This window comes from Homalodisca vitripennis, chromosome 5, assembly GCF_021130785.1.
Source record: "Homalodisca vitripennis isolate AUS2020 chromosome 5, UT_GWSS_2.1, whole genome shotgun sequence".
Lineage (NCBI taxonomy): Eukaryota > Metazoa > Arthropoda > Insecta > Hemiptera > Cicadellidae > Homalodisca > Homalodisca vitripennis.
The window spans coordinates 118019605-118034267 of record NC_060211.1 but is presented as its reverse complement, the minus strand read 5'-3'; the positions used below and the strand labels follow the sequence as shown (position 1 = coordinate 118034267).

The 14663-nt window shown below is 31.8% G+C and overlaps 1 protein-coding gene across 12 annotated transcripts in view; it reads left to right on the top strand.

Moving 5' to 3' along the window:
- The window catches only part of LOC124362807 (potassium voltage-gated channel subfamily H member 6), a 608699-nt gene that overhangs the window by 176105 nt on the left and 417931 nt on the right, over nucleotides 1-14663 (top strand). For all 12 annotated transcript variants that reach the window (XM_046817627.1, XM_046817628.1, XM_046817624.1 and 9 more), the window contains exon 2: nucleotides 7824-8054. In XM_046817627.1, coding sequence (XP_046673583.1) covers nucleotides 7824-8054 — 231 coding nt within the window. The remainder of the gene's footprint in view (nucleotides 1-7823; nucleotides 8055-14663) is intronic.

Below are 14663 nucleotides of genomic sequence, written 5' to 3'. Positions count from 1 at the left end.
GAAAATAAGGATTTGATATGTAATTGAATACAGTCAAGATCTTTAAACATCCTACTTTTAAATAAAAAAAATTTTGAGAAATTAAAAACAATGAGAAAACTTATCAAATGTGTCACTAAAAAACACTTTGAACATACATTTGAGTGTTCCAAATTTAGATGTTTTTGTGTTTGTTTTGTTAATGGTGGTTTTAATCTATCAATATGGGATAATAATGCTGAAATATATCGTGTAAATGTAATAATTGTTTAGTAACAAGGGTATCAGTCAAATGTTTATTTTAATAAAACATCAAGTTTCAAAACGAATAAATTATATATTTAATCTAAAATCAACTTTTTCTATAAATAAACTTTAGTTATAGATTATAGTGCCTTATAATGAAAAAATTAATTACATGTTTGAAATATAGTAAATACTAGCAGCTAACCGCGGCTTTACATATATATGAGCACTTAAACTGTGAATTAAAAACATTTTTAGTAAAATCGGTTGAGTATTTACTCGTGAAAACAAAACAAACGAAGGCACTTTTGCATTTATAATATTATTAGGATTACACACTTTTTACACTTGGTAGTATAAATCAATTAAAAGTACGTAGTGGATGTTTAATTATTTAACAAATGGTGTAAATTAAGTATCACTAAACCTTGGATTATTGATATTATGTTATTTATTCCTAAAACCTATTCAACGCCTTTTATTCCGGTAACTATATATACCGTACTAGTAATATTCGCAAAGAAAGCATATAATGACAAGTATATTAAGTTAAGGGCAGTAAGCAATTAAATTACCAATTAACACAACTCTTGTATCACAAAAACGTTATGCGGCAAAATTTGCTTTTAAATAAAAAATTTTGAAATCAAAACAAACCGGCAGCATATAACACATTATATTTCTAAAATAAATACGATATTTCAACAAAACTTCTGTTATGCCTATTAATCAAATTCCTTCAAAAATAATATACAAACTAAATTAAGTTTGTCACAATGCGTTTTTATCGACAATACAGTTAGAGCGAGATGATGAAGCGAGCCGTGTGATTCAGCCAGTGTTCAATAAAGGAACCACGTCAGTCAATTTAGAGCAAGCGTTTTGTTTAAATTAATACCTTTGCTGTATTTGGGCAACTGGAAAGATTTGATTGATTATTACAATAAAAGCTGTATTGTTGGATTATTAAATGCAAATTTATCAGTTTTGTATTGTATTGTTCTAGGAATCTGTATAAATTAATACGTTTATGACATTTATTGCATCAAAATTAAGGGTTATGAAAATGCATTGGTATTTAATTTGATAAAATATTGCTGTTTATTTAGAAACACTACTGTACAATTTTATTCTTTGAAATTAATTATAGTAAGAATATGTTTTATCATGCTACTTAGACAAATTTTGCAAGTTACACTTTTTATTTGCAATACATGGTCTATTTTTTACATGAAAATTTAAAATAATTGAAAAAGTGGTGAATAAATAAAGCAGACGCATATTTTCATACATTTATATGTATGAAATTATAGAAAACACGACATGTCATTCATTATGTTTGCTTTTATTTTATACATAAACAAATACTCAATATTCATTGATACTGAATTGTTCGACCTGAAATTTATATGGAGATACTTTATTTGTGTGTTTTTATAGTTATCCATAAAGACATTATTGGTTATTGGAGATGAATGTCACCTCAAACCGATTCGTGGAGTAACACTTGTCTTTATCTTTTACCGTATTTTCCATACCGTCCTTGGGTTTGGCATTACTTATGAGGTATAAAATTAAATACAGGTTAATAATTTCATTTAATTGGTGTTTCACGATAACTGAACGTGACTTCAAAAAATGAAGTGAACACAATAAAAATTAGTTACATCCGTGTAAACTCAAAATTCAAGATAATGTAATCTTAATTTCTTGCTAAACTGTTATTATACTCGCGAACACTCAGAATATAATAGCTTCGAATCTCGTCCTTTCAATTTTGTGTAGGTGAGTCAGCTTCGTGTGAAAGCTAGGGTGGAAATGGAGGGATGTACGTGAGAGAGGAAGCTCCCCCTAGAGGCTCCGTACTATTCACTCCCCCTGCCGCTTCACTGTCTCTGACATTCTAATTTTCCTCAACTCACTTGGTTACCTTACTTTACTAACCTAGTTTTACTGGGTTTTTAATGTTACGGTGGAATTTTTAATAACAATCAAAGTTTTTAGGCAAAATAAAAGTAAATATTAAATACGCAGCTTCTTGTTTTGATCCATAAAAATAAAGCATTTTACGTCAAATTTGTGGATCATGTTAAGTTATACGAAACAGCATTTTATTTCAATCTTATTAAAAGAACCATCTATATTTATTAATATATTGACACCCTGCAGCCTTTTCAGTAGAAGACGACAAACCTCAACATTAAAAATTTGTTTCCTATTGTCTATTTGACACCTTGATAAATTATAATAAATTACAAGATTAGTTTAAATTTTCAGATTGTAGATTGGTTTCACATAATCCAATGAGTGATGAAAAAGTATAAATTTGGAACATTATTTGTAAGCCCTCAGGAAATCTTTTAGGGATCTGTTTTTCGGGTCAAGGAAAAATAAAAAAATGTCATATAACGTTGATCAGAAATACGTAGCTTACCTTCAAATAAAATTAAAAATTTGAAACAACTACAGTTTATGCAGTTACAAATCAAGAGAAATATTAATATTTGATTATAATATCAAGCTTTGAGATAGCGGATGATTGACGTTTATGAACAAACTAATAAAATTATGAACACTTTTTAAGAAAACTGACTGAATTTAATTACCAAGTTTGCGACATTTATAACTCAAAAATTGATTAAGTAATAAGTTCGATGTAAGCTTAACTGTTGTAGTGCAGGGCGAAATTGTTACGGTTTACTTGTTTACGTCATCACTTTATGTTTTTCTGATTAGAATGACACCACTAATTTATATAATATAATGAAAGGTTCGCGAGAACGATAGGAACACCGAAATTAACTAGTAAACGTTGCAGCTTTAAACTAATGACACTTCTTATTCCGCCAAATCCATAAATTTTGTTCTACTAAAATTAGATCAACATAAAAATTGTCAGAAATTAGCAAAAGCGTTTTTGTAATGAATGTTACTTTCACGGTATCAGATTTTTAAACAATTAGGTGTTTTAGAGTTTTACTATAAATATATTATGTCATAGTTTCTCTCTAATAAATGGGCGTAGACAGACATGAATTTCTCTAGAAGTTTTCCAGAAATGCTTAAAAACTTATAATATGCTATATTATATTCTGTAGACATACAAGTTATTTAATACATGACCATTAAGATTGGCTTTGCTTTCGAGGTTTCAGGTTTAATACACTGAAGCAATCGGAAGTGGTCTCGGATATAAGGGCATTTTATAATTTACATCAAAGGTCTTATCGATGTCATTTAATAATATATTGCTTCTTCTGAACTATTACTGAAGGGAAGTATGTGTTATGTTTTAATTAACAGCCAGTATAACTATAAACTGAAAACTAAATAATAAATATAACTATATGAATGAATGTTATATTCCAGTTTACACTTTGAAAAGTTAATATTTATATATTTAATGTGTGTTATTAAACTAGAACTTTCCTAAACTTAAATTAGAATGTATAGATTATATTACTGTATAAGAATAGCTTAAACTGATATTATCTTTCGTCTTGTTTAAAGTTGTTATAGATACTTGGGTTCACTCATAGTCCCCATCAACACTATGCAATATCGAGTACGCCAAACTACCGTGCAAATTTCAAGCCTACATTAGCAATTAGATCCATATAAATCCTTCGTTAAAGCTCACTTTCTATTAAAATACATGTACCTTCATCGAACCTACGAGCTACCTATGTACCTGTGTATGTGTGTGTTGAACCTATGTATCTTGTCTATGAGCTTCTTGAATAATAGTCTATAACTCATATTCGGTCCTAATATTTGGAACAAATACAGATAGATACAAGAATACTTTTCTCAGCTGTCCCAGTTATAGGAAAATAGTCAAAATTCCAAGTCAGAAGCTTAATTCATTCTTGATATATTCTATAAACGTTATACTTCCCTAACGCTCAGTCAAGACTAAAAGAACATATGTACTATCCCCGATGCTGTCTCCAAATAAAAGAAGCTTCATACAAAATTTCAAATCAGTAGATCATTTCCTTCTTGGCGTGCGGGTAGACAGAAGAGAGTTTTGTCAGCCATCACTCAGGCAATCACGACACCAAAGACAACATTTCCAAATCCTTAAACATTCAGGAATTATCTGTTACAAAACCCTGGCTCCACTGCCTTAGAAGTTAGTAAAGAAAATCACTGTTTAAGCGGTGCTGATTTTTATGCGTATCGCCTCAATGAAATGTTTACAAACGAGTTACGAGAAATTCAGCGCCTGGATCCAGCGCTGCACCTGCACATCCCACAACATCAAACGATAACATTATGATATTGTTAACCATGCTGATAAATATTATTACTCTTGATTTGAATTCGTTGCAGGTGTGGTATGTTTTTGTAGTGAGCTAATGATATTTTTTCCAACGGACATAAATAATATTGAAAACATTAAAAGCACTTACTTAAGCGCTTCTGTCACCATTCTGCATAGAAGGTAAACATTTTGTAAAACTTTGATAAATGTTGTGTAACTTTGTGATGTTTGTGTTGTGTTGTTGGTAAATGTTTGGTTAATGTTTGTATAAATGTTCTGATGCTTCACTCAGGTAGTTAATATATCATAATTCTCAAGTACCGGAAGTGTTTTTTTTTTTTTATCAACAAAATAACGATGTAAAATGTAGAAGTTATAGACCAGCCGGTGACGGAGCAGGATTGGACCACGTGTGGTATTGGTACCCGCCTTCCCCAGGGAATGGCTGATAGTGTTACTGGGAGATAAAGGTCACATGGCAATTAAGTGTCAACCTTCACCCACTACCTTAGTATATTGACCTAAGGGAGTAAAAATAGCCGTCTGAACTAATTTTGGCCTGGCAAAAGTGTTATAAATAAAGCAAAGTACGTAATATTTTAAGATTTGATATTTGAATATGTAGAGACATTTATTATGAATATTGAATTGATTTTAATCTGTCCGTCGCATCCTACGATAACAAACATTAAATGAGTTATTTTTTTAAATTATAAAGTGGTTATTTTAACTTAGCAATTAAGATGTCCTGAATGATTTGAAATACAAAACCCTTGTCGGCTTTCTTATGATATTAGACATCTACTTTAATTTATGATATGAGGTTTCTGAATAACTTATTGTAATCTGGATTTCACAAAATTTTTTGACCCTCATAGCACAGCCTTGGTGATTTATGTATATGAACCTATTATTTTGGAAACGTGTTTAGCTAACATATATACTGTATATATATATATATATATATATATATATATATATATATATATATATATATATATAAAACGTTTCCTGTGCAACAACTTAACATTTTAAATCTTATTCCTAATAAATCCCCTTTTGATATTCTATACGAAATCAATTGTTTCACTACAGGGTTTTGAAAGGCCAACAGCATTTTCGACCTTAACATCATATAAGGTAGATATTTTGTAGCTTATCATTAAATTTAATTTTGAAAAACTGCGAGGTCCAAAAGGTAAGAAGGATCCAGATAAAAATGCTGAGTTTCTCCAACGGGATAGTCATTTTTCATCAGGACCTTATCATACCCAGCACATCTTGATTCGTAATAAATATCAATTGTCAGTAATATCAATCGCATTGTCTTTTCCTTTCTAATCTCCATCAAATTAGTTCTTTCAGCCTGGACAAAAAACCTGAGTACGTTGCATTTCACGGTATTAGCCTTCAACCGAATCGTGATGTCAATAACAGAAGTTAAATTTTAATCTGCAAGTACATCTGCAACATAATCTATTGCTGTGTGTTACAGATCGTACTTTCCTGGCGGCGAATGCACAGAACAAGTCGTGTCACATCATCTACTGAACCTATCGGTGTTTGTTTCACTCCAGATTTATTTATGGGATAGAAATTTGGGGGGGAGCTAGTAATAAAGTTTTAAACCCACTGGAGATAATACAGAAGCACTTTATTAGAATAATAACATTTAAATGTAAACGTGAGCCATCCCTTCCTCTGTTCAGAGAGTTGAAAATACTACCATTAAAATATCTATTTGTATTTAAAGTATTAAAAACGTTTTATATGCGAAGTGGTGATGACAATAATAAACATTTTAAATATTATACGCGAGCTGCTTCAGAAGGTCTTTTCAAAAGACCAAAAGTGTATAAGTCATTCTTTAGAAAGTCATTTGTATTTTTAGGTCCAAAATTGTTTAACCTGCTACCAAACCAAATCAAAATTATTTGTAAAAAACATTTATTTAAAAAAAAAATAGAATTTGGTTGCTGGAAAAGGATGAAATTACTGAATTAACAGGCATCATTCAGTGATATATTATAAACTCGATGTAAATTAAAATTGTATTATACAATGATGTAATACTTCATCTTGGGAGTAATTTTAATTTTCATTAAATGTTATGTTGTGGATGAAACATTGAAAATGGTAGCATTAAGTTTAGAATATATAATATTTTATTTCTGTTTCGTAAAATTTGAAAATATGTACTTACTGGGGTATTAATTTCAACAAGAAATAATCTATAATTCTTAGTTTTGACTTAATAGTTTTGTGTAAATACTTTGTGTGTATATAGTAGGCGCTGCAGTGGACCGCCAGTTTAAGTGTCAAATATAGACTGTTGTATGCCAATTTAGTTGTTTCATAAACTGTGCTAGCCATCGCCACCTGTCTAGATGGCTAGAATTCCGAGTTTTTAATTATGATTTATATCTGTATTTATTTTCAAATGGAATAAATATTTCTTATTCTTATTCTTATTCTTGTTACAGATCGTAGTTTCGTGGTGGCGAATGCACAGAACAACTCGTGCCACATCATCTACTGAACCTATCGGTGTTTGTTACAGATCGTAGTTTCCTGACGGCGAATTCACAGAACAACTCGTGCCACATCATCTACTGAACCTATCGGTGTTTGTTACAGATCGTAGTTTCCTGACGGCGAATTCACAGAACAACTCGTGCCACATCATCTACTGAACCTATCGGTGTTTGTTACAGATCGTAGTTTCGTGGTGGCGAATGCACAAAACAACTCGTGCCACATCATCTACTGAACCTATCGGTGTTTGTTACAGATCGTAGTTTCCTGACGGCGAATTTACAGAACAACTCGTGCCACATCATCTACTGAACCTATCGGTGTTTGTTACAGATCGTAGTTTCCTGGTGGCGAATGCACAGAACAACTCGTGCCACATCATCTACTGAACCTACTGGTTTTTTGTTACAGATCGTAGTTTCCTGACGGCGAATTCACAGAACAACTCGTGCCACATCATCTACTGAACCTACCGGTGTTTGTTACAGATCGTAGTTTCCTGACGGCGAATGCACAGAACAACTCGTGCCACATCATATAGTGAACCTATCGGCGTTTGTTACAGATCGTAGTTTCCTGGTGGCGAATGCACAGAACAACTCGTGCCACATCATCTACTGAACCTACCGGTGTTTGTTACAGATCGTAGTTTCCTGACGGCGAATGCACAGAACAACTCGTGCCACATCATCTACTGAACCTACCGGTGTTTGTTACAGATCGTAGTTTCCTGGTGGCGAATGCACAGAACAACTCGTGCCACATCATCTACTGAACCTACCGGTGTTTGTTACAGATCGTAGTTTCCTGGTGGCGAATGCACAGAACAACTCGTGCCACATCATCTACTGCTCGGATGGTTTCTGCAGACTGTCCGGGTTCAGTCGTGCAGAGGTGATGCAGCGACCCGCCTCCTGTGACTTCCTGCACGGTCCGCTCACCAGCCAGCATGCCGTCAACGTGGTCAAGGAGGCGTTGGCCGCGGGACAGGAGAAGCACTTCGAGATCCTCTACTACCGGAAGGACGGTAAGTTTAGCATTTAAAAGAAAAGGCAATTTGCTATATCTCCACAATCCGATCAGTAAACAGGATATGACGATTGGAAGGAAAAGAAGTCTCCTTAATAGAAAAGGTTTAAAGGGTTAATTAAATTGATTGCTTCCCAATACAAATGTATTGCCACAGTTTTGTAGTTGAAGTAATCAACAATCAATAAGCCACACCTTCACGTCATCAGTCTCCCCCGTGACGCGAACAAATTGCCTCAAGTGTAACACTTTACATTGGTTATGCTCACAAATATTAACGCATTGCTTTATGGCACTTATAATGTATCTATAAAGCAATCAACAACCAGTAAGCTACACCTTCACGTCATAAGTTTCCCCGTGACGCGAACAAATCACCTCATGTGTAACACTTTACATTGGTTATGCTCACAAATATTAACGCATTGCTTGGTGGCACTTATAATGTATCTATAAAGCAAAATAATGAAATTTTTATATAAAAATATTGGATTTTATAATATAATACAATTTAATCCAATATCTTTACCAGTTATTTGCGCTTATTGCGGTTAAAATGTATATTTCTGATGTAGTTTTCAGGTATACATGATTTTTAAATGGCTCTTTTATTTTACATGGAGATAGTGAATTACTAACTTCATGAAATTATATAATCACAAAAAATCTTACTGGTAATTAATTTAGTTATTTATTTTATCCAAACGTACCCACACTATTTAAACAAATATATACCACCTTTTAAATATTTCATTCAACACAGTAAGCAATTAATTACATTTATATTTATCTTAATCCAATGCAACCGTAAATGTTAGAGTATTTCGCCATCGCACACTAGTGTTAATGAGTCTTAATGACGGCATATTTCGGTCTCATATATCCGCACTTTGCGTATGGCTTGAGACTGTGGGGGGGCTGTGCTAAACACAAGATGGAACGTGTTTTCAGGCTTCAAAAAAAGGCAATTAGAATTATTGCAAAGTTGAATTACAGAGAGTCGTGTAGGGACTCTTTTAGGGAGCTGGGTTTGCTGACATTGCCCTGTCTCTATATGTTTCATGTGATCCTGTACTGTCAATCGAAGTGCACTCTAGTCCGGGGCAGGGACTTTCATCAGTATGAAACTAGAGCCAGGGACAACTTTAGAGTCCATAGTCATAGACTGGCGGTATCTCAGCATTTACCGCATCAGGTTGGCGTCGGCTTAATCAACAAGCTCCCTGAAAGTGTAAAAAATGCAACTAATCAAATCCAATTCAAAACTCGTCTCAAATGCCTGTTGGTGTCAAAAGCATTTTATTCGCTAGAGGAGTTTATGATGAGTCGCTGGGATATCTAAAAATATCTTAAATTACCAAAATTTAAAATCTGGATCCAAAGATAGTGTGAATGAGTGAAATGTAAGTCTGACTGTGTGTGAGTGTGTAGAGTATTTGCTGTTTGAATATATGACGACTGCTATACAATGTTATATATTGTCTAAAAGCAATAAAGAAATGATTTGATTTGATTTGATAGTCTTAAAATTATATCGTTATAATGAAATTTGTTATAAGAAATCTAATCATACAACCAATATCACAAATTGAAATCATATTATAGAACAATATAACGGGATAAATTCAACTATAAATGGATATCAAAATACTTTGGTCTTTAAATTAGAATTGACACATAAATGTGACAGATAACATTGATAATAAAACATTTTCAATAATTAAGAAACAGTATTTATCATAAAGGACCAAAATATCCTTCCATATTTTTTATTTAAGTTTATAAAATATAAGAGTAATTAAAAAGCATCATCACTTTCACTAATATTTATTACATTACATTGTAAATGAGGAAGAACAATAATGTTTACATATAATACTAATATTACAAATAATAATTACATGTGATAAAGATATCCACAACAGTTTATCCCTGTACGCGTTAATTACAAACAACAAACAACGTAATATTCCACGTGAGAACTATAATTTACAGTAATTTATTATTTATACAGACGCAAAACACTGTGTCAGTATAAACACAGCAAAAGTCAGCAACATTGTTAAGTGAGGATTATAAACGGATATTCATTAATTATATCACATTATACCTACTAAACTCAGCTTAGAACTACAAAACTGTACTCAAATAGGCAATCACATTACTAAGCAATTAATGCAACATCAGTAAAGTAAATAAAGCATTAATTTAGTGTATATAGAAAATTTTACATCGTAATAAATGTAAAAGGAGCATAATATGTTGCTTTATGTTTAACCGTAAATTTATATTCAAACTTTAAGGCAAAAATAATAAAATATTTATTTTATTACGTTAAGATAAACTCTAAACACTTTGAATTAATTTGGAGAAACAGAATATTCATAGATCAGTATCATCCCTTATTATGTAGCCAGCTTACCTGAAACGTTAGGTCAATAGGACCGTTACCTAGGAGGTGAGGTTTCAGCCCAAGAGTAGATAGAAAAGCTGGTTGGAGATAGGTATGGAGAAATATAGATCTGACTTATCTTCAAGGCACAATCCATCCAAAGTAGAGCAAGAAGAGAATACCATATCTTTTTAAATAAGTTCATTTTGTAAATACAACTTTAAGCAAAACTGTTTTTTCCCATTGCTGTTGTAAGGCAAGGTATGTTGTATATAGTTTCCGTAAATTTAACGAAATTTTTACTAAAATGAATCAAAGAAAATTGGTTAAAAGAGTCCTACATTTTACTCTCAATAAAGTTTTTTTTTTTTTCATTATGTTAATGTCGAAAACACCTTGAATTCTGTTCAGTAACTGTAACAAGTTACAAGAACACTAGACGACTGGCGACTGTGCAGTGTTTCAATATGAGGAGTATTAGTGATCCGAGGTAATCCAAAAGCTTTTGCGGAGATGAATAATCCTTTGTTGACCAAAAGATAAAACCCATTTATACAAAATGTTTCATGGAAATGTGAGTTAAGGACTGATAGAGTGTAATAGTGATACTACACCACTCTAAGCCATCTCTATAATTATAGTTACAATAAGTGTGCCAGAAAAATATTTATATATGAAATAATTTATAAAAATTATATATACACAGGGTACCCCATATCTCTCTGGACAAAGTTATATAACATTATTGGTCAGATAAAAACAACAACATACTCAATAACTATACTCTATGGTTTTTGTATTTTTTTGAACTTTCACCACACGCACGTGGATCTCCGGCGTTTGTTTCTCATCTGTCTATCTGTATGTTTTTATTTAAAAATAATATCTTAAAAAATTAATTTAAATCATACCAAATTTGTGTCTAACTTGTACTTTAAGAAGTCTAGTTACTGCAAAAAGTATCATCAAACTATCTTTAATCATTTCAAAATGGTGGCCATTAAAACTTTTTAACTTTGAATATCTTAAATATTATCAGTTTTACTGAATATATTGTAACGTTTAGTATTATTATATGATATTTAAAATGATTTTATCGTTTTTAATTTTGTTTACTAAAATTCCCTTAAATTTTTTTAATGGAAGGTCATAAATTTACCAATACTTATGTAAACAGTGATTTAAAACCGTCGCTTACCAAAGTGACAGGATTAATTAATTTCCTCTGCTTAAAGTATGTTTTTTTGTAATGCAAGATTGTTAAGGAAACATATTTCTAAATATTGGCCATTTTTAGTGATGAAAAAAAGTTGCACTACTTGAAATTTTAAGATAACCTTCTTAGGGAGAGATCAGATCGTAGATTTTGAGATACAGTGTTACTGATTTATTGTATTACTAGACGATGGCAGATTAGTATCGGTTGTTAATGAACACAGATCATAAAACACAAGTTTTACATCCAAAAACTTTGTGTTATTTTACACTAAATTTTATGAAACCATAATTCATGTATACAAAACCAATGCAATAGTTCTACATTTAACATTCTATAAAGAAACCAGTGTGAGTGAGTGAGTTTCAAATAGTCCAAAAATATCTTCTGAAAGTTTATATTTAGAGAATTGCTTGGTGTTAATTTTACACTCCACTTACTGCTTAAGAGCGTTATACTATGTGTACAAACCGGAAAATTAATATGGCAGTGGTTGTATAACCTCGCACGAGTGAACTCTTGTGTACACGACGCTGCTCTTATCTCAGTATTGTCTTTCCTAAAGACTTCTCTTTATATTTTTGTTATTTATATTATCTGTAGCGAATACTATGTGTACAAACCGGAAAATTAATATGGCAATGGTTGTATGAACTTCGCACGAGTAAACTCTTGTGTACACGACGCTGCTCTTATCTCAGTATTGTCTTTCCTAAAGACTTCTCTTTATATTTTTGTTATTTATATTATCTGTAGCGAATACTATGTGTACAAACCGGAAAATTAATATGGCAATGGTTGTATGAACCTCGCACGAGTAAACTCTTGTGTACACGACGCTGCTCTTATCTCAGTATTGTCTTTCCTAAAGACTTCTCTTTATATTTTTGTTATTTATATTATCTGTAGCGAATACTATGTGTACAAACCGGAAAATTAATATGGCAATGGTTGTATGAACCTCGCACGAGTAACTTATCTCGGTATTGTCTTTCCTAAAGACTTCTCTTTATATTTTTGTTATTTGTATTATCTGTAGCGAATACTATGTGTACAAACCGGAAAATTAATATGGCAATGGTTGTATGAACCTCGCACGAGTAAACCCTTGTGTACACGACGCTGCTCTTATCTCAGTATTGTCTTTCCTAAAGACTTCTCTTTATATTTTTGTTATTTATATTATCTGTAGCGAATACGTAACTCTATATTTTACATTTGTTTTTCTTCAGTATCATCCAAATTAAAAATAACTTTTAATATACAATATTGAATGGTAAACATTTTTTATGGTGTACCTACGAAGTTATTGTTAAACCGTGACAAAATTACAATACACGTCACTTTTAAATAACACCCGGAGTTTGTCTATTGTTATTTTTCAAGCTTGCTTTACTTATTTTCAACAGAGTAATCCCCAAGTTTGTACAATCTGGGTATAAATATAGATATAGTTGACCTAACTAACACCGACATTTGGCCGTCATATATGATTATTGTGTATTTTTAAATATTATACGTAACATATCCAAACACTATAATTTTGAAAAATACAGAATTTGCGTAAAACAGGAAATGAGAGGGTCTTTAAAGGCAACCTAGGCCAAGCTAAACTTAAACTTCAACCTACAGTACAAAATTGGATGCTAGTCATTTCTTATCTCAAAGAAACTAATAAAAGAAAAGGATAAATTATGCTCATAGTGGTAAGTAACTAAGCGTTAGAGAAACCTATAACTCGAGGATTGGACAATTTAATTTCTGTCTGTCTGCCCCCATGATTTTAACGAGAACAAACCGACCTACTAGATCATAGTTTCTCCTAATGAAGGAACTAGTTGCTTGATAATCAATACTGTTATATAGTTTTAAAATGTTTCCAAAACTGAGTTAGTTTGGAGTACCTATTCCCCATAGGTGATTAAGACATGTAGATTATATATCCAGTGTTCTTAAAATTGAATTGTAAATGGTAAAATTGTAACAGTTTTACAAAGAACTCAGTTGTCAATAATGATTAATAAGCTTTGTATTCTTTTCCAATCGTCAACATTCACATCCGATCTGTTTTCGTTGTAATTACTTTCCAAAAAGGTAAAGCACCCGAAATTTCGTACATGATTTATTGTATTGATCACACAATTTAACTTGCTCATCCTACTATTTTTCTAAAAGAGAATAATAATAATATGTTACAAGTATGTGACGTTTGATATGTACATGCTTTTGGAAATGCCAAGAATACTTGTCTACTTTGAAATACAGGAATCAGTTTTTCTGCTCCTCCTATCAAGCTAAGATAATAGACAAGATGTATTGTTTATTTTACAAGCTTTATAAAATTTAAGATTTTTGTTATTTTTAAGCAGTAATTATAAATTTACTTAGTATATTTTATTTACGAGTACTTACTAAAAAATAGATCCTAATTAAGGAGTAGTAATTTGAAAATTTTATGTAAAATAATTTTGACTGTTTTGTTGCTTTTCGAGAGCCTAGAGCGTACAACGACGGTTTAGCTCAGTCCGTGTAACATTCACTGTACAACTTAGTTCAGCATCAGTACGACCGTCTACAAAATTATCCTTGCTTCTGTTCGTTTCATTTACTGGGATACTATTGGTTCGCTATTTTCTGTGGTTTAAATTAATCGTAGGCCTACACTACTAATGCGTTTTGAATGGCCAGAACGTAAACTATATATTTGGTCTCCTGGTGTTTATGTCGCTCTGGCCAAGAATATCTATCATAGTCTTTGCAAGTACAGACCAGAATTGTTTGAACCCCTATATCGTTTAAACCCATATTTGACAGATACGGCCAAATACAATATAATTGAATCGTAAAAAGTAAGGGCTCTGTGGTGTAATGGTAGAACATTCACCCGGGTTCGAGTCCCGGCGGAGCAAGTACTTTTTTTGATTCAATATTATTATTGAAATTATATATATATATATATATATATATATATATATATATATATATATATATCTGTATCC